The sequence below is a fragment of the Melanerpes formicivorus genome, unplaced genomic scaffold (assembly GCF_026170545.1).
Source record: "Melanerpes formicivorus ecotype bairdi unplaced genomic scaffold, bMelFor1.0.p_v2 SCAF_30, whole genome shotgun sequence".
Classification (NCBI taxonomy): Eukaryota; Metazoa; Chordata; class Aves; order Piciformes; family Picidae; genus Melanerpes; species Melanerpes formicivorus.
This window is the reverse complement of record NW_027142382.1, coordinates 6,821,431-6,842,794: the sequence shown is the minus strand read 5'-3', so window position 1 is coordinate 6,842,794 and position 21,364 is coordinate 6,821,431. Positions and strand designations below refer to the sequence as shown.

At 45.3% G+C, this 21,364-nt stretch overlaps 1 protein-coding gene across 6 annotated transcripts in view; it reads left to right on the top strand.

Annotated features, from left to right (window-relative positions):
* AGPAT3 (1-acylglycerol-3-phosphate O-acyltransferase 3) overlaps window positions 1–7,769 on the top strand; it is a 123,827-nt gene extending 116,058 nt beyond the window's left edge. For all 6 annotated transcript variants that reach the window (XM_068155160.1, XM_068155159.1, XM_068155163.1 and 3 more), the window contains one exon: window positions 241–7,769. In XM_068155160.1, the coding sequence (XP_068011261.1) occupies window positions 241–329 (89 nt within the window). In that variant the 3' untranslated portion in view covers window positions 330–7,769. The remainder of the gene's footprint in view (window positions 1–240) is intronic.
* Window positions 7,770–21,364: the final 13,595 nt, after the last annotated feature.

The window sequence follows — 21,364 nt, the reverse complement described above, 5'->3', positions numbered from 1 at the left end:
CTGTTAATCAACACAGAAACATTAATTATATATTTGAATCTGGATTGTCCTCCTCTTTCAGTGGCATCTGATCTGTGATCCATGTGCAGCCTCATACAGAGCACTCGTTGGTCTGTAGTCGCTGCAGTCTTGAGGCCCTTGGGTTGACTCATGCTGGTTCTACTTGTGTGCTTACATTTAACGTCCCAAATACTTGAGCTGTTTTTGATATGCCTCCCATTTCTCTGTTGTGTTTTAAAGCTTCCTTTGGAGTTCGTAGACTGATAGGAGTGACTGAAATAGAAAAAGGCTCCAGCTACGGCAACCAAGAGTTCAAGAAAAAGGAGTAACTGACAGCTGCCGTTCAGCACACATAACCAGACTATGGTATCCGATTAACTTCAGTTACAAACCAACAACAAACACTTAGAAACTATCTTTTTCTTAATAACTGTTGACTAATAATAATGAATAAAACTTGAGCCAAGAATGAAGAAGTTGGAGGCGTCGACTGAAGAGAACGCATCAATTTTTCTGCCTGTTTAAGGATTACTGTAGTCAAACTATGGGAGAAAATCTGGGCTGGGGTGGAAGAAGAAACTGATTATTTTTTTTTCTTGCTTTGGTGTGGGACTTGGGGGTTGGAGGGAGACAGAGGGCATGGGCTTATAGCCACATGCATCTTCAGATGACTGAGTATGCCGGTTTCTGTCAAGAGCACTACACTCACTTTTACTACAGGAGCCATTGAATGTTTCCTCTTGCTAAAGCCAACGCAATGTTTGTCGATTTCCAACGTTTTTTATTAACGAGCCAGAAAAAAAAAAATCGTCATCTGAAATTGACAGATGTCCACTGGGGTAGAGTCATTTTGGAAAGGCCGTGCTGTCATGGCCGCAGGAGAAATCCTACTCGTATGTCACACTGATCCTTTTTATTTTCAGGCAAGGTCTTAAAAGCTCTGTAATGCGAGAGAATGGAGGAGAGAGGAATTTGGAAGCAGTGTGTTACTGATCAGCACATCCCATAGAACAGTTCCACTAGTTTTAAAACAGTATGAAAATTCTCCTATCTGCTGCTAACTGCTCAAGTCTAATTTCAAAACATTATTTCAGTCTTGAGTGTTTGCCCTGTTACACGTCACACAGGTATGACAATTTTAAAGCTGTTTGGGCTTGGTTTGTTTTCTGAATGGATGGTGTCCCAGGGATTCAGAGTCGTTCAAAGAAGGCAATCTGTTCTATTGGTCCTCACGTGTTGTCCTTTTATTTCCGTTGGCATCGCTCATCACCAAAGTCCAGTTCAGCCAACCTCTCTCAGTAGCAGCAGAAATCAGCACAATGGTTTTCAAAATGTCTTCTTTCACAAAAACTTGAAATGGAGAGGTCTGTAGCAATCAGATTTCACACACTGGCATCTCTTGAACTTCTAAGGAGAGTTTTAAAGAGAAGGGGCCAGGATCTCCTCCTGCCTGCTGTAATGATAGGGTGTGCTGCACTTTCTACTTGGTCATGCTTTAGGTGTTAACTGTGAAGTGTATTTGAAGGTGAGCTGTGCTGTTGAGCATTAGAAAGACTATGGGGCCTCTTCAGGGATTTTCAGTATCTTTAGTTTTGCTTGGTCCCCTTTGGGTTTTTTCATTGAAAATTAGAGATCAGAATCATGACTGTACATGTCTCTCTTGTTTTGGTTGGGGGGGGGTTGGTGGGTTTGGGGTTTTTCTCCTTCTCTTCTTCTTTTACACAAACGCACATTTGAAGATTTTTGTAGATTGATGGACAAATGTTTGCAAACAGACAGAAACTACCTGTATGTCCAAGTCTGGAGGCCACAGTCTGCATTTGGGTACACTCAGAAGTTGGTGACTTGGGTTGCAGAACTACAGCTGAGGGCAGGAGCTTGACCCTTGGGAGCTGTATTTTTAACCCAGCTGCCACTAGAATATTTGTCTCATTTTTGTAAGGAGCAGGTCTTTCCATACTCTAACTGTTGGAATGTAACCTCTTCTCCCACAGATTTTTCTGTTTTCAAACACTGGAAGAGCAATTTTGTAACTTAGAAAAAGATTTTACTCGGGGTCACTAATCACTGTTCTGACATGCACTTGATTTTTATTTGTGGTCTTTTCAACAAGAGGATTTGAAGGATGACCTATGTTGTCTTGTCTCCTGTTAGACTCATTCTCACTGAATCATTGTACCCATAGCCCCAGCACTAGTATGTCATCTTCATCCCCTCAATAAATCTTCCCTAAGATAGAGGACGCAACCCTGTTGTGAATCTTAGTGGAGTTTGGAATATGCTTTGGGAACGGAGGAGAGCAGAGCCTAGGCATGACTGGTTTCCTGGCTGAATGTTTTTGTACTTCAAATCTGGTTAGACTTCCAGATGCTCTGACTTCTCCCTGTTTGTTTGTTGTTTTGCCTGTTGGTTTTTTTTAACCCGAGGGCTAAAAGCACTGAGGGTTGGGTTTGTTTTTTTTTTTCCCTTTATTTTATTTCATTTTTCTTCAGTAATGGATATAATTCTTGCTTCTTAGAAAGGTGTTAAAATGCTGTATACTTGCTGCCTGAAGATGATGTTGAGTATACATAAATTGTACTGGCTTAGCAGAGTGAGACTTGCAAAGCAGGCTGACGGTTGACTGTTTTATACTTACATTTTGAGCAGTATATTAATGGGCATGACAAAAATGTAACAAAATAAATCCCTTCTTAATGCTGAGAAGAAGGGAGATGCTTAAAGGAGAAGGGAGTGAATAGCCTTTCTCTTTATGGGATTCTTTTCTCCTCTTAGTGCATGTAATTCCCTATTCAGAATCATGGGATTAGTGCATGTACATCAAGGGGAGAATAATCAACATTGCATATTTTCTTACCAGAACTTATTAGTCACAATTTCTTTTTTGAAACTATAGGAAATGCATCATCAGTTCCTTAAACTTTGCTCTTGTAAGCATATCAGTAATGACTGGGGAAACTGAAATAGCCAGCAATGCACAAACCAGTACAAAACCCAACACAAATCTTAATTTTGAGTTTTATCTCCTCCAATAGGGGGTTTTACACACAGCCCTGCACACCCCTACACAGAGTGTACATAAATTAAAATGACTGGAAATAGCTGAAGTTAATGTCACTAATGAAGATTAGCAAGTGGCTTGGATTGGAGCAGTGAGCATAGATTTTATATCATATTTTCTTCTGGTTTAATAGAACATAGCTTGTATATTTGACTACCAAGCCCTTTAAGAGCAATAATAAACAAAAATCTATCATGTTTTTTGTCTTTTGCTTTTCAACCATGCTAGGTTTAATAAACTTGAAGCTGTAGGAGAGCTTGCTTTCTCCACCTGTCAAAACTTTCATCTGTTGCTTGGCTGTTCAGACTAAACACAATGTTCTTCAGTATCGACTTGCCATGGAGTTCAGCATTGACATGAAGATGAATGGTTCTCAGACTAATGTGGACAGATGTTATGCTCTCAACCTTGGCAGCAGTTGTCATTGTCATGAAGAACAATGATGTTGCTCTCAAAGTGGGATTTGCAGTTCCCAGGTAGCATCCCCTTGACCTAACACCTAAGAACCTGGTGGGAGAGCCTGGAGGCTGCTGGTATTGTAGCCTCTGCCAGTTAGGAAGGCACAAAAGCTGGTGCTGAAGATAACTGGTATCCAGAGGTCTTGGCTCCAGAGGGATTTCAGTTGTCTATTGCTCATTGTGGGCTGAATGTGCTCTTGCAGTTGACTTTGCATCACTGAGCAAAATACCTGTCTCTGGCACAAAGAGCATGGGCAGTGTTCCTTCATTGTGCTTTAACTTATCTTGAAGGGCTCTACACTTGATGACCAATGAATATGACTACAACCTTTGTCTTAATTGCCTAGCACTCAATGAAGAAGGCAGTGTCTGCTCACTTCCACTTTTCTCCATCACTGATGTCTGTATATTTGTTTGCCCATATTTTCTGCAGATGGCTCTTAGCTGGTCCAATCCTTCTGAAATCCTCTCACACAGCTGGGTTTTTTCCTTCCTGCATTTTGACGCTGGTTGACATGCTGAGTAGGTGTGAAGTAACACCATTGTGTTTAAGCAGCCATGCAACTTAGCTGCATCAGAGCAAAAGTTCTATTAGGGAAGAGAAGTTTTACCCAGGCCTGCTCACACAGGCTATCACTACGTGGTAGCAGGTACCTCTGGCATTGATGCAACCAATAGATGGGAGCTGGGACAAGATCTTCACTAACAGTAATTAGCAAGTAGGGGTCACTGTACATCTCCTAATTGCTAAAGGTATCATTTCTGTCTGGAACTACTGAAAATCTGGTTTGGTTTCTTGTTCATTTTGATTAAAGAATGTGGGCTTAGAGGTTTGTAATAATTCTGAGTTCATGCTACACAGTGTTTTGGATTGAAGACTAATACTCACTTATTTTGGTGTCTTGGAGAAATCTGCATTTACAAATGCGAGGCCAAGTCTGGGCAGATCTTACCCAAGAGTGTCTTGTTCAGATGCTGGAGGCCAATGAAGATGAAAGTGAAAAATTCACTTCTGGATTCCCTTTGAAAATTGAATGGAGCAGTGTAGCTCACACCATCTCCTGGATGCCCATGTGTTTTATGTCACTTGGTGTGCAGTTCCTGGTTCACAGCAGGCGATCACTGCACACCTTCTGGTTTGTGCCTGCGGAAAGAAGCCCAGCCCCCTAACGGTAACAATGAATCTGGACTTCAACCCAGCTTGTCCCTGCTGCTTGTTCCCTTATTTCTGAACCTTTTGATCCATAATGGGCTGCTTGAGGGCTGCCACTGCTGAGTGAAGCTGAGATCTGAAACAGGTGGCAGCTGTACTGAGGGCTGCAAGGTGCATGACTGGAAGGATCAAGAACATGGACAGGTCCAGCCAAATTCTTGCCCTGAGAAAATGGATTGATTGCCAGGACATTTGGAACCAGAGAGACATTTGTGTGGGGGCAGGCAAGCTCTGATGCCAATACAATGCCAATACCTCCTGTGACAGCTTAGCAAGGTAATCCTTGCCAGGTTCACATGATTAGAATAAGAGTTTGTCTTGCAGATGGCAACTCTTATTCTACCACACTTCTACCACACTTATTCTGCCACCCCTGTTTGTCTTGGAGACTATTTATCTGATCCTCTCCACAATCTCTGCATCAAGATCCTTGCAGATTCTTGGATTTTTTTACCTTCTGTGGTTTTGAGGGGAAACTTTCTGTAAGTCCAGTTTTACAGTGTCTGCATTACATGTGGGTCACCAGAAAACTCTCATGAATGTATTTCACACTTTGGAACTGGAAAGTTGGAGAATTGACATCTGTACACCAAGCATGTTCCCCAGCCTCGCTAGGTTCAGGGGAAGTTGCTTATGTTTCTGAAAATGTAATACCTGTAGTTTTTGAACTGTGAAGGAAGTTAATCTGGGCACTTTCACTGTTGAGAGTATCACAGTATAACCAAGGTTGGAAGAGACCTCAAGGATCATCGAGTCCAACCTGTCACCACAGACCTCATGACTAGACCATGGCACCAAGTGCCACGTCCAATCTCCTCTTGAACACCTCCAGGAATGGGGACTCCACCACCTCCCTGGGCAGCACATTCCAATGACTCTCTTGGTGAAGAACTTTCTCCTCACCTCCTGCCTAAACTTCCCCTGGTGCAGCTTGAGACTGTGTCCCCTTGTTCTGGTGCTGGTTGCCTGGTACAAGAGACCAACCCCTTCCTGGCTACAACCACCTTTCAGGTAGTTGTAGAGGGCAATAAGGTCACCCCTGAGCCTCCTCTTCTCCAGCCTAAACAATCTCAGCTCCCTCAGCCTCTCCTCACAGGGCTGTGCTCAAGGCCTCTCCCCAGCCTTGTTGCCCTTCTCTGGACACGTTCAAGTGTTTTGATGTCCTTCTTAAACTGAGGGGCCCAGAACTGGACACAGGACTCAAGGTGTGGCCTAACCAATGCAGAGTACAGGGGCACAATGACCTCCCTGCTCCTGCTGGCCACACTATTCCTAATGCAGGCCAGGATGCCATTGGCCCTCTTGGCCACCTGGGCACACTGCTGGCTCATGTTTAGGTGGCTGTCAATCAGCACCCCCAGGTCCGTCTCTGTTTGGCAGCTCTCAGCCACTCTGACCCCAGCCTGTAGCTCTGCATGGGGTTGCCGTGGCCAAAGTGCAGCCCCTGGCACTTGGACTTGTTGAATGCCATCCTGTTGGACTCTGCCCATCTGTCCACTTGGTTGAGGTCCCTCTGCAGAGCCCTTCCACCCTCTTACTGACCAACATCTGCTCCTGACTTGGTGTCATCTGCAAACTTGCTGATGACTGACTCAAGGCCCTCATCCAGATCATCAGTACTTCAGTTCTACTTCAAAGAAGCTTTACGTTAGCAGAAGGTGTGTTTTATCTTTTTAAGGGGAAATGTAATTCAGATAGAGATGCTTTAGCAGAATCCAGAATAGTGCTTTTAAAATCTGAAGTGGAAGTATCCTTTAGCATGGGAACTGCCACCACCGATTTGCAGTCTTACGTAACTTTTCTTTTGGTGGTGGGTTTGTATGTGGATTTATTTTAGGTTTTTTGGGTGTTTTTTTGGCCAATGAGATAGAAGCCCCATCCCTGGAGGCCAGGCTGGATGTGGCTCTGAGCAACTTGATCTAGTGTGAGGTGTCCCTGCCCATGGCAGGGCGGTTGGATCTGGATGACCCTTGAGGGTGCCTTCCAACCGTGACGGTTCTGTGATTCCATGATTTCCAAGCAAAACCAATCTGTTTACTAGTCACACTAAAACCTAATTTAGAAAGGGAGGAAAAGTGGGCAGCAGAGGCTAATCTGGGAATTAATTGTTGTCTCCCCTCAAGACATGAACTGGTTCTATGGACCTCCTGTGTTAACGTGCATGTGCATCTATGCAGAGAGCCAAGCTGTGTCCCTTCAGATTACTTTGCTTCCGCCTTGTCAGGGCTGTACCTTGTGACAACCGAATGCTGCTTGCCTGAACACCAGGTGGCTGCTGTCAGCTGGCCTGGCGCTCATTCCTTAAGCATCACCAGCAAGTACTGTAGCTTTAATTACAACCTTCTCTCTGCGAGGAGAGCTCCTCATCCTTAACTCCACGGATCTGTTACAAATGTGGCATTGGAAGGGCAGTGTAAGCACCAGATGATCGCTGTGAGCCAAATCTAAGGAGTAACAAAACTGCACAGGGTGTGCATTTGCTGTGCACCTGGATATATTTTTTTTGGTACATTTTTACAGTTATTTCTTACACTTGATTTTATGATCTTTGGAAAAGATGTGTCTGAATCTGGTTTAAAGAAAAACACAAAACACCACCAAAAACCTAAGAGGCTATTCAGAAAAGTCAACCCTGTCACCTACGGTAGTTTCCAACATCTGTGCCCACAACAAACAGGCAGGTTTGCAGTGCTATGCAACTATTACTTTGTAAGTTGTCTCTCCGTTTCGCTTCAGTAGCTCCTGCTGTTTTTACTGGGCTTTCAGAGAAAGATGAAGGCAAAAAGATTCATCTTGTCAAATAAAATAGCTTTGGCTGTGTGGAAGTACTGTATGTTAGAATCCCGTTCGTGCTTTCAGTTGCTTCTTTATACTGTACATGATTTTGTACATGAGATACTGCCTCAAAGGGGGTTTTAATTGTGCTTGAATGAAAAAGGGCAGCTGCCCACTGTTTTTGTAACGTTCATTGGAAGCTCTGCATCCTTTGCCTATTTGCCACTCTGGTATTTGTAACTAAATATGCACTAAGGGCTATTTTCTTTTTGCCTTGCTTGGTTTTATTTCCATTTATGCTGCAGATTGATCCATGGGAGGGCTGTGTGTCCACAGGAATAATCTGGATGGATTGTTTTGTGGGGTCCTGGAGTAAAGAAAAACCTGTTCTGTTCCTTTCACTAAGTCAGTCATGAGCAGCTGTGGAGGGACAGTGCAGTACCATTAGCAGCATTTGGCAAAACTGTGAAGTTTTGCATTCCTCCTCCAAATGCCCAGGATTTGGGGATGCGTGTTCCTTTCCTGAAGAATCCTCCAAAGTAAACCCAAAGCTGAGGCTCAGGGTCAGCTGGCTGTAAATGTATTCACATCTGACACCTTTTACACTTGTACTTTTCCCTGGGAGATAAAGACCATCCCCATTCCTCAGCTGTACACTAAGATCATACAGTCTCACCTGAAGGCAAACCAAGACCCGCTGGAAGATCACTTGGCATTTTTGCTCCCTTCCCCACATTTTTATCAGAAGACTGCCCAACGGGAGTAGATCTCCACAGTTTCTGCCCTTCACATATCCCTGCCTGCCTCTGTCCCTGCTCCCTTAGACATTAGCACTTCTTTAGGGTATTTGTGTCTGCAGCAAATGACAGGCAAGTGATAACAGCACAGTCCTCTGTCATCTCTTTGCCAGACTGCAAGCACCCACTTCTTGGTTTCTCCTGTAGGTTTTCCTTTCCCTAATATTTTGCTTCTCTGAGTATTCCTGGTTGTGCTGAGCTGCCTTAAAATGACGGATGAGTTGCAGCATGTGTCACTGTACAGGTAGACCTTGTCTCTGGAGAGGATGAGCCCCAATTCTAAGAGTACCCAAGCAGAGACTTCTGTTGCTTTCCTGATTTGCACGAATGCAGCTTTTTCTTATCTCTCTGCTTCCACTGGATCTCCTCAGATGCATAATTCATTTTTAAAGGCTGATGATTTTGATCTGGAATTTTTAATGCTCTGTTCCAGGACCTTTTTTTCCTTTCTTCTTTCAGTTTTAATGTGAATGGGTTAATTTTTTTGAGTACAGCATAATAAAGAATTAATTTGATTAAGATATTATGATCATTAGTGCATGCATGCAAAAGCTAAGCCATGAAAAGCAAAGTTGTAGCTGATGAGCTCTGTTCCTTGATGTGTGTTACCTTGCCATGTGCTGCAGAAGAGATAGTAGTTGTTCATTCTCATCCTCAGAGGCACCTGTTTTCTCTCATGGCCTGTTCATGGCCCTTCTGCAAGTCCTCTTTCCTGAGCTGCTTTCTCTTGCTCTATATACTGGAGAAGAGGCAGCAGTGGGTAGTGTGGGTGTAGGGTAGTTTACCAGAGCAGCATGTCACCAGAGGCTTTGACAGCCAGACAGCCCTGTGTGAAGTAGCTGTGGAAATGGAAGAAAACATCTTCAACTTGGATGAAGGCACAGGAAGGGTTGTTAGGTGGTTTGTTTCGGTACTAAGCAGTCCACAGTGGCATTTAGGTTGTGGGAGCTTCTTAAACACCCTCTGTTTGCAGACTTAGTAGGAATTTCACTGTGGTGGTAGTGGTGCCTTCTGGGTGTAGCACTTCTAGATTCCTTATCTCACTTACTCCACCCTTTTTCCCCCAATCTTGCAATAGACTGGGGAAAAGAGCCTGGAATTCAGTAAAAGTGATACTGTATCCTCAGCACTAGACACAATCAGCTACTGCAATGGGAGTGAATTCGTGTTTCAGATGCACTGCTGCATTTGACCTGACTGCAGCTATGTTGGACAGGGGACTTTTTGTGGGGAAGAACAGGTGAATGTGCATTCTACATCTAGACCTGGAACGTGTTCCTGAGACAACTGACAAACTGACTGCACCTAAGAAACAAAACTTTGTGCAACTTGTTTTTTATAGGTAGATAGAAGCTTAGTAACTGTGGTGTGGGTTAATGGAATGCTCTTCTGGATTTTGCCAGCCTATGGATTCACATCCATAAACTTACAGGTATGTATTTCAGGATCTAATGCTCTCTGACTGGGGTCTTTTAGATATCTCAGGTGTGGTAAGTGTAATATTTAGTATCAACTTTACACTTCTTTACAAGGTAGTTGCTGTTATATGGGATTTCTGATTTACCATCATGATACCAGTTACACTGAAAGCACAACACAAATGTGAGTTGCACACAGTAAGCTACTGCAGTGGCAGGACACGGTTTGAGCACAATGCCAATACGTTCTCCATCACTGGTCCTTGATATGCTCACTGTCATGATGCTTCGCATCCCCAGGTGCTGATGAACATGTGGGTTGAAGGCAGCTCAAGCCTATTCCTCTTTCAGTATTTGTTGTTAGTTTTTATACTCTTATGTGGAGCTGAGCTGTTCATTCATTGCCCCTGTGCTGCTCTGCATAGGTCAGGGAGATGTTTACACCACCAGCTGATCCACTCAGCTGTTGATAGCTGTGTATCTAAAATAAAAGCTGCTCTCCAGACCCCTTTGTGGTCAGGTGAGGTCAGTTTGCTTGCACCAGCTGTGGTCAGTCACACCCTGCACTGCTTCCTGAGCTTCATAGGCACCTTATCTCCCTGGAGCCTTCTTCCCTTCCAGGGGTTTATTGGTCAGCTACAACAATAGTCTATATGATACTGGTGTATCATACAACATACAGTATGATATTCATATATCATATAAGATAGATATCTAAATATCCTCTGTAATGCAAACATCATTGTGTTCCTGCTGTGATAAAGGTGTGTGCCAAAGGGGCAGGATTGCTCTGTGTGAGCCTGCTGGGGCTGGAGCTGTGCCACCTGAGGCAGTGTGATTGGCACAGACATTCCTGCTCACTGCTGGAAGGCAAAGCACCTTGCTTACCAAGATATTTGCTTGAGAGCAGACTACCAAAAGCAGATGCCACCTTGCCACCTGTGGTAAATGCCTCTGCACAGACTCTGGGCACGTAACTGACAGGATACAATGATCAGGTTTCCAAGGAGGTGATTGCAAAGAACGTGGCACAGAGCATAGCTGCCTTTGATGGCAGATTGTTTCTCTTCTGGCTGGAGAGCAGCCAGGCAGAGAGGGACTTGGGGGTACTGGTCGATGGTAGGCTGAACATGAGCCTGCAGTGTGCCCAGGCAGCCAGGAGGGCCAAGGGCATCCTGGCCTGCATCAGGAACAGTGTGGCCAGCAGGAGCAGGGAGGTCATTCTGCCCCTGTACACTGCACTGGTTAGGCCACACCTCGAGTCCTGTGTCCAGTTCTGGGCCCCTCAGGTTAGGAAGGAGGTTGACTTGCTGGAACGAGTCCAGAGAAGGGCAACAAAGTTGGTGAGGGGCTTGGAACACAAGTCCTATGAGGAGAGGCTGAGGGAGCTGGGGTTGCTTAGCCTGGAGAGGAGGAGACTCAGGGGTGACCTTATTGCTCTCTACAACTACCTGAAGGGAGGTTGTAGACAGGCAGAGGTTGGTCTCTTTTCCCAGGCAGCAAGCACCAGAACAAGAGGACACAGTCTCAGGCTGCACCAGGGGAGGTTTAGGTTGGGTGTTAGGAAGGAGTTCTGTACAGAGAGAGTGATTGCCCATTGGAATGGGCTGCCTGGGGAGGTGGTGGAGTCACCATCACTGGAGGTGTTCAGGAGGAGACTTGATGGGGTGCTTGGTGCCATGGGTTAGTTGTTTAGGTGGGTTGGATTGGTTGATGGGTTGGACACGATGATCTTGAAGGTCTCTTCCAACCTGGTTTATTCTATTCTATGCAATTCTATGTAATTCTCTTTGCAGTGACTTGTGATGCATACTGCCTTTTGTTTTTCATCCTGCTGATGTAGGGAGCAATGTTTGCAGAAGCTGAATTCAGCAGTGGGTGAGTTGTCTTATGACAACTCTCTTATTTACTTGTCCAATGAATTTACAAGTGGTCACTCCATTTATTGGGAAAATCGTTAGAAGGAGGAAACTAGACAGGATTTAAGAGTGTGCATAGATGTTCCACCTTTGCAATAAGGTACAAACCGTACAAGGATTTTCAGGAAAATGCTGTTTCTTCTCTGCTTCCTATCAGCTCAGAGCTCCTTGTCACAAGTAGGAAAGTGGTACGCTCTCCTTTTCCCCATCTTTAATTCAGCTGTAGCAAAAGTTATACAGTGAAGATTAGGCTTTTAATTGTAGCTCTCTATCCTGCAGATACACTGAAGTATGCTGTTACAGGCTGCTTCTTCCAATCCATGGAGATAAGGCTCACATGGCAGTGCTTTAGGCACCCCCTGGTACTCTTGTTTTTCCCATGACCCCAGGAGGTGTAAGCCTTTTCGTAGGTGGTTTACAGAAAGGAAGACCATTCTGTGCCTTACTACATCTGGTTGAGGCTCTCCATTTGGTAATCAGCCAGGCAGGACTTGTGAAGCAGAATATAGACCCTGCAGCTTGTTTGGGTCATCCAAATGTTTCCATTTGCGTGGCGATGTTCAGGATGATGAGTTTATTTGAACTAAATCCTGTTAAGACCATGGCAGTGACTGGGGTATGTGTCATTGTCTCCTTAGGGATCAGCAGTCTGAAAATTGCCTCATACAGCTGATAGTGACACTAAACCTCTTTGCAGGCAAGTGAGGACAGTAGATGTAGGACTGCAGACCTCATAGCTACTGTCTTCCGTACCTTGTACAGCAAAGCGGAATTGCAGGTTGCAAAAGTGCTGTCCACTGTGCCACAGCTGAGCTGATCTCCTGAGGCTTGCAGGGGGCAAATCCTTCCCAATACAGCTACTCCTCTCTTCACACAACTTCTGCAAGTGTCATGTGTGAGCAAAGGAGGCCAACTTGTGTTATGCACGAGTGGGCTTTGGTCCGGTCATGAGGCATTCCTGTAAGCAGTTGCACAAAAATGAGGCATTGGGAAAATGCCTGAATGGGCAGACCAAGCTCTCTCCTCTTAGACCTTTTACCCTGTTGTGCTGCTTTGTTTCCTCTGACATTACACTCAGAACATAATTGCCTTGTTCCCATCATTTACAAAGCTTTATTCCAAATCTCTTGTGTTTTCAAAGACTATATTAACTTTTTTCTTCTCTTTAAGGAACTGGAGTTTTTCAGTACAGAGCATTTATTTGAGTTATTGTGGCATCTTCTGCCAGAAGGATGGGGAAGCATTGCCTGCTTTCTCTGCCAGCAGGTAGCTTCAGAATGACACTGACCAACTGAGCATGATAAAAGAGTTTGCCTAGCAAATGCCATATTGGTTGCCTGATTAGATTAATGTTAAAGGCTCACCAAAGATGGAGAAGACCTCAACCCACCAAGACATGCCTCTAAAAGGGCTTCTGCATATTCTTCAGCTGTGTGTGGACAAGACACAATGATGTGCTGTGGAGTAAAACTCTGGGTTTGCGAAAGGAAATTTGCCCAGAGCAGTGTTAGCTTCCTGTCAGATGGGAACAAACAAATAACATAGCACCACCACCCCCAGCCCGGAGCCACAGCCTGCAAACTTGTTTTTTCCTGAGACTGCACTGTTTTGCTGGCATCCACACAGGAAGGCAGTTGGGCTATCTAAATTAAGTACCGCACATAATGGAACATAAATGATTGTAGTTAACTCCAATGCAATACCTTGGTTAGAGAGAGCAAACTGCACAGAAGCAATAAGGGTGGTGGGTTTTTTTTTCTCTTGCTCTCGAAGGGATCTCTCAGTGGAGCAACTTCTGGAGCTAATACTTGGTGTGGGAATTTCACAGGCACTAGTAGGATTAGGCACGTGACTTCCTTTTCAGTCTGAGGGAGTCAGGTGTTTGAATTCTTTTGGCTCCCTGAGATTTCAGCATGGATTCAGATGTGGCACCCAAACTGTCACTACATCCAGGTTTTCCTCACTGGCTTTCCCCCAGGCATAGAGAGATCTGCTAATCCACTCATCACAAGGGTGCTTTTTCCAAAGACAAGCAGTTGGTGCACAGCCTGTGAGAAAACAGTACCCACTCCCACTCAGTATGTGCAACAAAGCATCATAACTCTGCAAAACCAAAATTGTACTCTTCCACTCACAGGAGGAAGTCTGTTCTTATTTACCAACAACTTATTTGGGAGGGGCTTCAAGCTTAGTCTTACTCAGCTTTAGTTTGGCGCTTAGGGCAAGGTTCACAATGCCTTCATATCTTCAGGCATAGCTGAAAAAGACTAACAGTATTAGAAGTATCATTATCCATTAGAAATATTTATTGCCTTATTATTTGGTGGGCAGTAGTGATCAGAACAAGAGTTTATGAAACATCTCTTTATCCTTTCTCTCCTGTCAATGATATCTTTGTTTTACAGCTGCCTTAATAGCTTTATTACTAAGAGCACCAATGTCTAATAGGATCAAACCCTGAAATAGGAAGTTGCCTCAGGAACAGCCTGTGCTGTCTGTATGGCTTTGTGACCTCAAATCTTAACAGTACTGTGGTGTCTCTGGTTGCCTTGTCCTCCTCCCCCTCTGTGAAATCACACATAACTGAAGCCAAGAGCTGGCAGTTGTCAATTTAACCCTCTAAGGGGTACTGCTTTGATGGCCTCTTCTTCAGAAGTGAAGCCTAGTGCTAATGAAGCATCTTATTGTTTGATTGTGGTGTAAGAAAAAGTCTCTTTCTTCCAGGACTCACTCCTGTGCATACTTAGATAACAAAAGCCACACCCCATCTCTGCCCCCATACATGAAAACTTGTGATGTCCTTGTAACTGCATTCCAGTGCACATGGAAAAGCTGTCCTCTCTCCAACCAAGCTGAAGATGAGGAGTTTGGCTATACCTCTCATGTCACTGAAGAATGCAATTCTACTGATTCACACAAAAAGTAAGGGCCCTGAAGCGAAAGATTCTTATTTGAATCTTTATTTCCAGGCTGCTTGTGAGGCTTTCCTGAGTTTCTTCTTCAAAATTCATTATTCTTCTAGCATTTCTCCATTCTGCTACCCAGGGAGGACCTGCCTACAGTATATTTGCAAGGGAATCTCATTTCTAATTAATACTACATTTTCATTTAATAGCTAATAACTTCTGACATGCTAATTTTGAAATTAGTTTTCCCTTGATGAACTCAGAGAAGAGTATTTAAATACTGCTGTAATTCTCTTTAAGATTCCCTCCATTCTTCCTCCCATCAGTTTTTAATTATACCTTGGACATGTGAGCTCATCCCTGGGCTGCTGTGATTGGACAAACTGAGATCCTAATTGCCTAGAAAATCAAATAAGAAATGGTGTGGTCCTGCTCTTACCAATTTCACAGTATCACTAAGGTTGGAAGAGACCTCGAGGATCATCGAGTCCAACCTGTCACCACAGACCTCAGGACTAGACCATGGCACCAAGTGCCACGTCCAATCTCCTCTTGAACACCTCCAGGGATGGGGACTCCACCACCTCCCTGAGCAGCTCATCCCAATGACGAACGACTCTCTCAGTGAAGAACTTTCTCCTCACCTCCAGCCTAAACTTCCCCTGGTGCAGCTTGAGACTATGTCCTCTTGTTCTGGTGCTGGTTGCCTGGCAGAAGAGACCAACCACTTCCCGGCTACAACCACCTTTCAGGTAGTTGTAGAGGGCAATGAGGTCACCCCTGAGCCTCCTCTTCTCCAGGCTAAACAATCCCAGCTCCCTCAGCCTCTCCTCACAGGGCTGTGCTCAAGGCCTCTCCCCAGCCTTGTTGCCCTTCTCTGGACACGTTCAAGTGTCTCAATGTCCTTCTTAAACTGAGGGGCCCAGAACTGGACACAGGACTCAAGGTGTGGCCTAACCAGTGCTGAGTTCAGGGGCACAATGACTTCCCTGTTCCTGCTGGCCACACTATTCCTAATACAGGCCAGGATGCCATTGGCCTTCTTGGCCACCTGGGCACACTGCTGGCTCATGTTTAGGTGGCTGTCAGTCAGCACCCCCAGGTCCCTCTCTATTTGGCAGCTCTCAGCCACTCCGACCCCAGCCTGTAGCTCTGCATGGGGTTGCCATGGTCAAAGTGCAGCACCTGGCACTTGGACTTGTTGAATGCCATCCTGTTGGACTCTGCCCATCTGTCCACTTGGTTGAGGTCCCTCTACAGAGCCCTTCCATCCTCTAACTGACCAACATCTGCCCCTAACTTGGTGTCATCTGCAAACTTGCTGATGACTGACTCGACCCCCTCATCCAGATCATCGATGAAGATGTTAAAGAGGATGGGGCCCAGCACTGATCCCTGGGGGACACCACTGGTGCCTGGCTGCCAGCTGGATGTGGCACCATTCACCACCACTCTCTGGGCTCGGCCCTCCAGCCAGTTCCTAACCCAGCACAGAGTGCTGCTGTCCAAGCCATGAGCTGACAGCTTAGCCAGCAGTTTGCTGTGGGGGACGGTGTCAAAGGCCTTGCTGAAGTCCAGGCAGACCACATCCACAGGCCTCCCCACGTCCACCAGACGGGTCACCTGATCATAGAAGGAGATCAGGTTGGAGAGGCAGGACCTGCCCCTCCTAAATCCATGTTGGCTGGACCCGAGCCCTTGGCCATCCTTCAGGTGCGCAGTTATTGCCGCCAGAATAATCTGCTCCATCACTTTCCCTGGCACTGAGGTCAGGCTGACTGGCCTGGAGTTTCCAGGTTCCTCCATCTGACCCTTCTTGTAAAAAAATTCACCCATACTCTTCAGAAGCTAGTCTTAAGCAGAAGGATAAAAGAAGACAAACAACAACACAGAACTATGCAGTTACCGTAAGTTTGTGTAAACCCATCATTAGTTGGGAAAAGTGTAATTTGTGAATAAATCCTGTGATCTGTTTTTAAAGTGACTTCTAGAAATGACCACACATTTATGCTTCTAATAATGTAGTAAGTGAAAATGAGCAGTCACAAATGTATGCTGGAGGAAGGGGTTGTCTTTTGTCCAGCCGGCACTGTCCCCAACTGAGAGTATACTGGTGCATGGTCTGCAGTGTACAGCTGTTAAAACAACTTAAGTAATAGTGATTTACCTCCTGAGCTGTGATCAGAGAGCCCTCTGGCTGTGACACAGGTTAAATAAATCATGGTCCCTCTAAGCTCTCATGGCAGGTCATGGTACAGGTTGTACATACTGGGCAACGCAGTCACCTTTGCAAGCAGTGGTACCAAAGCATCTGTACTTGAGTTTTGCTTGGAGATGTCCTGTGGTGGTGTCTTATCTCCCCCTTTTCCAAAGTATGGCCAGTGTTCAAGTTCTTAACTTTCTGTGCTTCTAACTGCTTCTCTCAGGATAGTGTTGACTTTGGAGATAAACAAGAAATAAGCCCTTTTCTTCTAAGAGCTTCATTCACAAGAGGAAGGTCAAAACTACCTTGGGGTGTGACTATCCAGGAACTCTGCCTTGGGCTCTCCCCAACTCACACTCTTGGCACAAATGAGAATGAAACTCCTCATACAAACCTTGTCTCTCTCTAGCTAGAATAATTGCTTTTCATTCTCATGCAGTAAGAGCTGACTGTATCTTGGGTATGGCTGCAAATTTGGCTGGGCTGGATAACAGGCAAAAGGAAGCTGCTAAGGAAGCAGGTTCAGAGTGATACAGACAAGTATCTCTTCAGCAAGGTTACTGTCACTTTCTGTGCATTCCCCCTATTTCCACAACTCTGGTGATGTGGCACAGTTTTCCTCTAGTCACACAGAATCACAGAATCATCAAGGTTGGAAGAGACCTCAAAGATCGAGTCCAACCTGTCACCACAGACCTCATGACTAGACCATGGCACCAAGTGCCACGTCCAATCCCCTCTTCAACACCTCCAGGGATGGTGACTCCACCACCTCCCTGGGCAGCACATTCCAATGACCAATGACTCTCTCGGTGAAGAACTTTCTCCTCACCTCAAGTCTAAACTTCCCGTGGCACAGCTTGAGACTGTGTCCCCTTGTTCTGGTGCTGGTTGCCTGGGAGAAGAGACCAACCCCTTCCTGGCTACAACCACCCTTCAGGTAGTTGTAGAGAGCAATGAGGTCACCCCTGAGCCTCCTCTTCTCCAGGCTAAACAATCCCAGCTCCCTCAGCCTCTCCTCACAGGGCTGTGCTCAAGGCCTCTCCCCAGCCTTGTTGCCCTTCTCTGGACACGTTCTAGTGTCTCCATGTCCTTTTTAAACTGAGGGGCCCAGAACTGGACACAGGACTCAAGGTGTGGCCTAACCAATGCAGAGTACAGGGGCACAATGACTTCCCTGCTCCTGCTGGCCACACTATTCCACACTACATTGTTGCAGAAGTACAGACACAGGCATCTGTGGATGGAATAGAAATGCTCTCAAATGGAGATGCAATGCAAACAGGGGGTTCCCTGTGCTGGTTTTGTTGCTTTTAAATAAATTTCAGTCACTGATTCTTTTGCAACAATGTGAAATGCAAAGCCAAGGTTGTGTACAGCTAATGGTGTGTGGCTGACATCCTACCTTAAGAAGACACGGTGGCTTTCCAAGTGTTAATTTTGAAACCCCAGCACTTGCTTTACAAAATTATTGAAGTATTCTCCCAAATGCAAAAATCATAGCATTTCTCCCCCCCGCCCCGTGTTTCTGCAGGTGGCTCTGAATTCCTTCAATTAGTTAATTAAACCCACATTTTCCTATGGCAAACCGATTCAGTGAAAAATAATCAAATGACTGCATGCAGAAATGTTTTATTCATGATGGCCTAGAGCTGTCAAAAAGTGAAGTATGCTTCCAGCATTACTTTTTTTTTTACTTTCTCACACACAAATTCAGGAATCACAGAGTGGATCCACCACATTGTTTGCTCTGATAGCACAAGAAGGTAAAAAACCATTGCTAAGCTGGTATCAAATGCATAAATCAGTAATTTCTGACTTCCGTATTGAGATCTATCTGCAATCCAGGCAAAGACTTGCAAGCATTGAAAGTGTAGAGGAATTACCTTCTTTAATGGGGCAAACACTTTGTGTCTTCTTTTTTGCAGTATTTTGATTAACAAGAACTATCTGAAAATAGAATAGAATAGAATAGAATAGAATAGAATAGAATAGAATAGAATAGAATAGAATAGACCAGGTTGGAAGAGACCTTTGTGATACTGTGATCGTGTCCAACCCATCAACCAATCCAACCCACCTAAACAACTAACCCATGGCACCAAGCACCCCATCAAGTCTCCTCCTGAACATCTCCAGTGATGGTGACTCCACCACCTCCCCAGGCAGCCCATTCCAATGGGCAATCACTCTCTCTGTATAGAACTTCCTCCTAACCTCCAGCCTAAACCTCCCCTGGTGCAGCCTGAGACTGTGTCCTCTTGTTCTGGTACTGGCTGCCTGAGAGAAGAGACCAACCTCCACCTGTCTACAACCTCCCTTCAGGTAGTTGTAGAGAGCAATACTGTCTGTTGGCATAGGTTCACACTGATGTGCACACTGGTCACTGCTGGGCCACAAGCTAGTGCCACATGGGCCAGCCTTCTAGCTGCAAGTTGAAATGAAAGCACAAAGCTATAAATTTTCTTCTATATCTACCTCCTTGAGTATTTTTCCCTCTTGGATAAGGTTTCCTCCTGCGCTTCTATAAAACTTAGTCACGATTAATAAGTGTGTTGGTTTTTTAATACTAAATGCTGTACAGCATGAATGAGAAGAGCCACTGCAGGCCATCGGAGTGAAAGCCCATGAACTTCACTATCTAGTTCTCTTAAATATGAATTACCAGAAGTACCAAAAGGAAAAGGTAAGAAATCCCTATAAATAAGAATTTAACATAATTGGAAAGATTCCTAGAATCATAGGATGTTAAGTGTTGGGAGGGACCTCCCAAGATCATCAAGTCCAACCCCCCTGGCCGAAGCAGGATCACCTAGGGCAGGCTGCACATGAATGCATCCAGGCAGGTTTTGAAAGACTCCAGAGAAGGAGACTCCATAATCTCTCTGGGCAGCCTGTTCCAGTGTTTCATCACCCTCACTGTAAAGAAATGTCTACCCATGTTGAGGTGGGACCTCCTGTGTTATGGCTTGTACCTGTTGTTCCTTGCCCTATCACTGGGCACCACTAAGAAGAGAGTGGCACCTTCATCTTGACACCCACTCCTCAGATATTTACAGACATAAGATGCCCCCTCAGTCCCAGTTCTGTCAATCTTTCTTCATAGGAGAGATTCAGATCATCAAGTCCAACCCCCCTGGCCAAAGCAGGATCACCTAGGGCAGGCTGCACATGAATGCATCCAGGCAGGTATGAGGACAGACTGAAGGAGTTGGGGCTGTTCAGTCTGCAGAAGAGAAGGCTCCGAGGTGACCTAATTGTGGCCTTCCAGTATCTGAAGGGGGCCTACAGGAAGGCTGGGGAAGGACTTCTCAGGATCTCAGGTAGTGATAGGACTAGGGGGAATGGAATGAAGCTGGAGGTGGGGAGATTCAGGCTAGATGTGAGGAGGAGGTTCTTCCCCATGAGAGTGGTGAAGCCCTGGAATGGGTTGTCCGGGGAGGTGGTCGAGGCCCCGTCCCTGGAGGTGTTTAAGCCCAGGCTGGATGAGGCTCTGGGGAGCCTGATGTAGTGTGGGGTGTCCCTGCCCATGGCAGGGGGGTTGGAACTAGATGATCTTTGTGGTCCCTTCCAACCCTGGCTCATACTATGATACTATGATACTATGAGATGTTCAAGTCCTTCAGTCATCCTCACAGCTCTCCATTGGACCCTCTCCAGCAGATTCCTATCTCTCTTGAATCAGGGAGGCCAAAACTAGACACAATATTCCAGGTGTGGTCTCACCAGGGCAGAGTAGAGGGGGAGGAGAACCTCCCTAGACCTGCTGGACACACTTTTCTTAATGCACCCCAGGATGCTGTTGGCCCTCTTGGCCACAAGGGCACATTGCTGTCCCATGGAAAATTTACTGTCCGCTAGGACTCCAAGGTCTTTCCCTACAGGTAGAAGTTGATGTTCATCTTGAAGGAAGAGGCTTTCTATAGAAATTGGTTCAGAATGATTCATTCCAAGCTTTACTACTGTCCAGATAATTATGAAGTTGAACATGCATATAGTCATTCTGCCTATGAAGTTTCTTTTCTGTAACCATTTTCAGGCTGGAGAGCATTTGAAGTTTTACCAAAACATCACATGTGTAATCTGCCATTTCAACCAGAACTTTTCACCTGCCTACAGTCTGTTTCAAGTAGTGGGGATAATAGGCCAAAGTCAGAGTATTATTGCATTAATAGTGTAATTCTGCACTGAGCCTCCTCAGGGAAACCAACCCAGCCTGTTAAGTGAATGGTTGCAGTAACAAGCAGTTTGGTACAGTGTAACTTCTACTATTTTTGTGTCTACATTCAAAAGCTCTAGGAGGACATTTTCAAGAGCCTCCACTCACTGGAAGTTGTCTAATGTCTGATTTAGACATTACACTTCCTCACAGTGGCTCCAGTAGCACCTTCCTTTGCTGTATCACCTATTAAATGGTCATTATCTCAACCCATGTGTTTTCTCTCTTCTACCTCCTTTCTGCCACTGTCCCACTGGGGATGGGTGAGGGAGCGGTTGTGTGGCTGCTGGCCCGGGTCAACACACTAGGTGAAAAAGAACTGCTATGGTGTGGTTGGAGGTGGAGAATAAAGATACATTTGTCATGAAAAACAACTTTATTTGCAGGTCACCAAA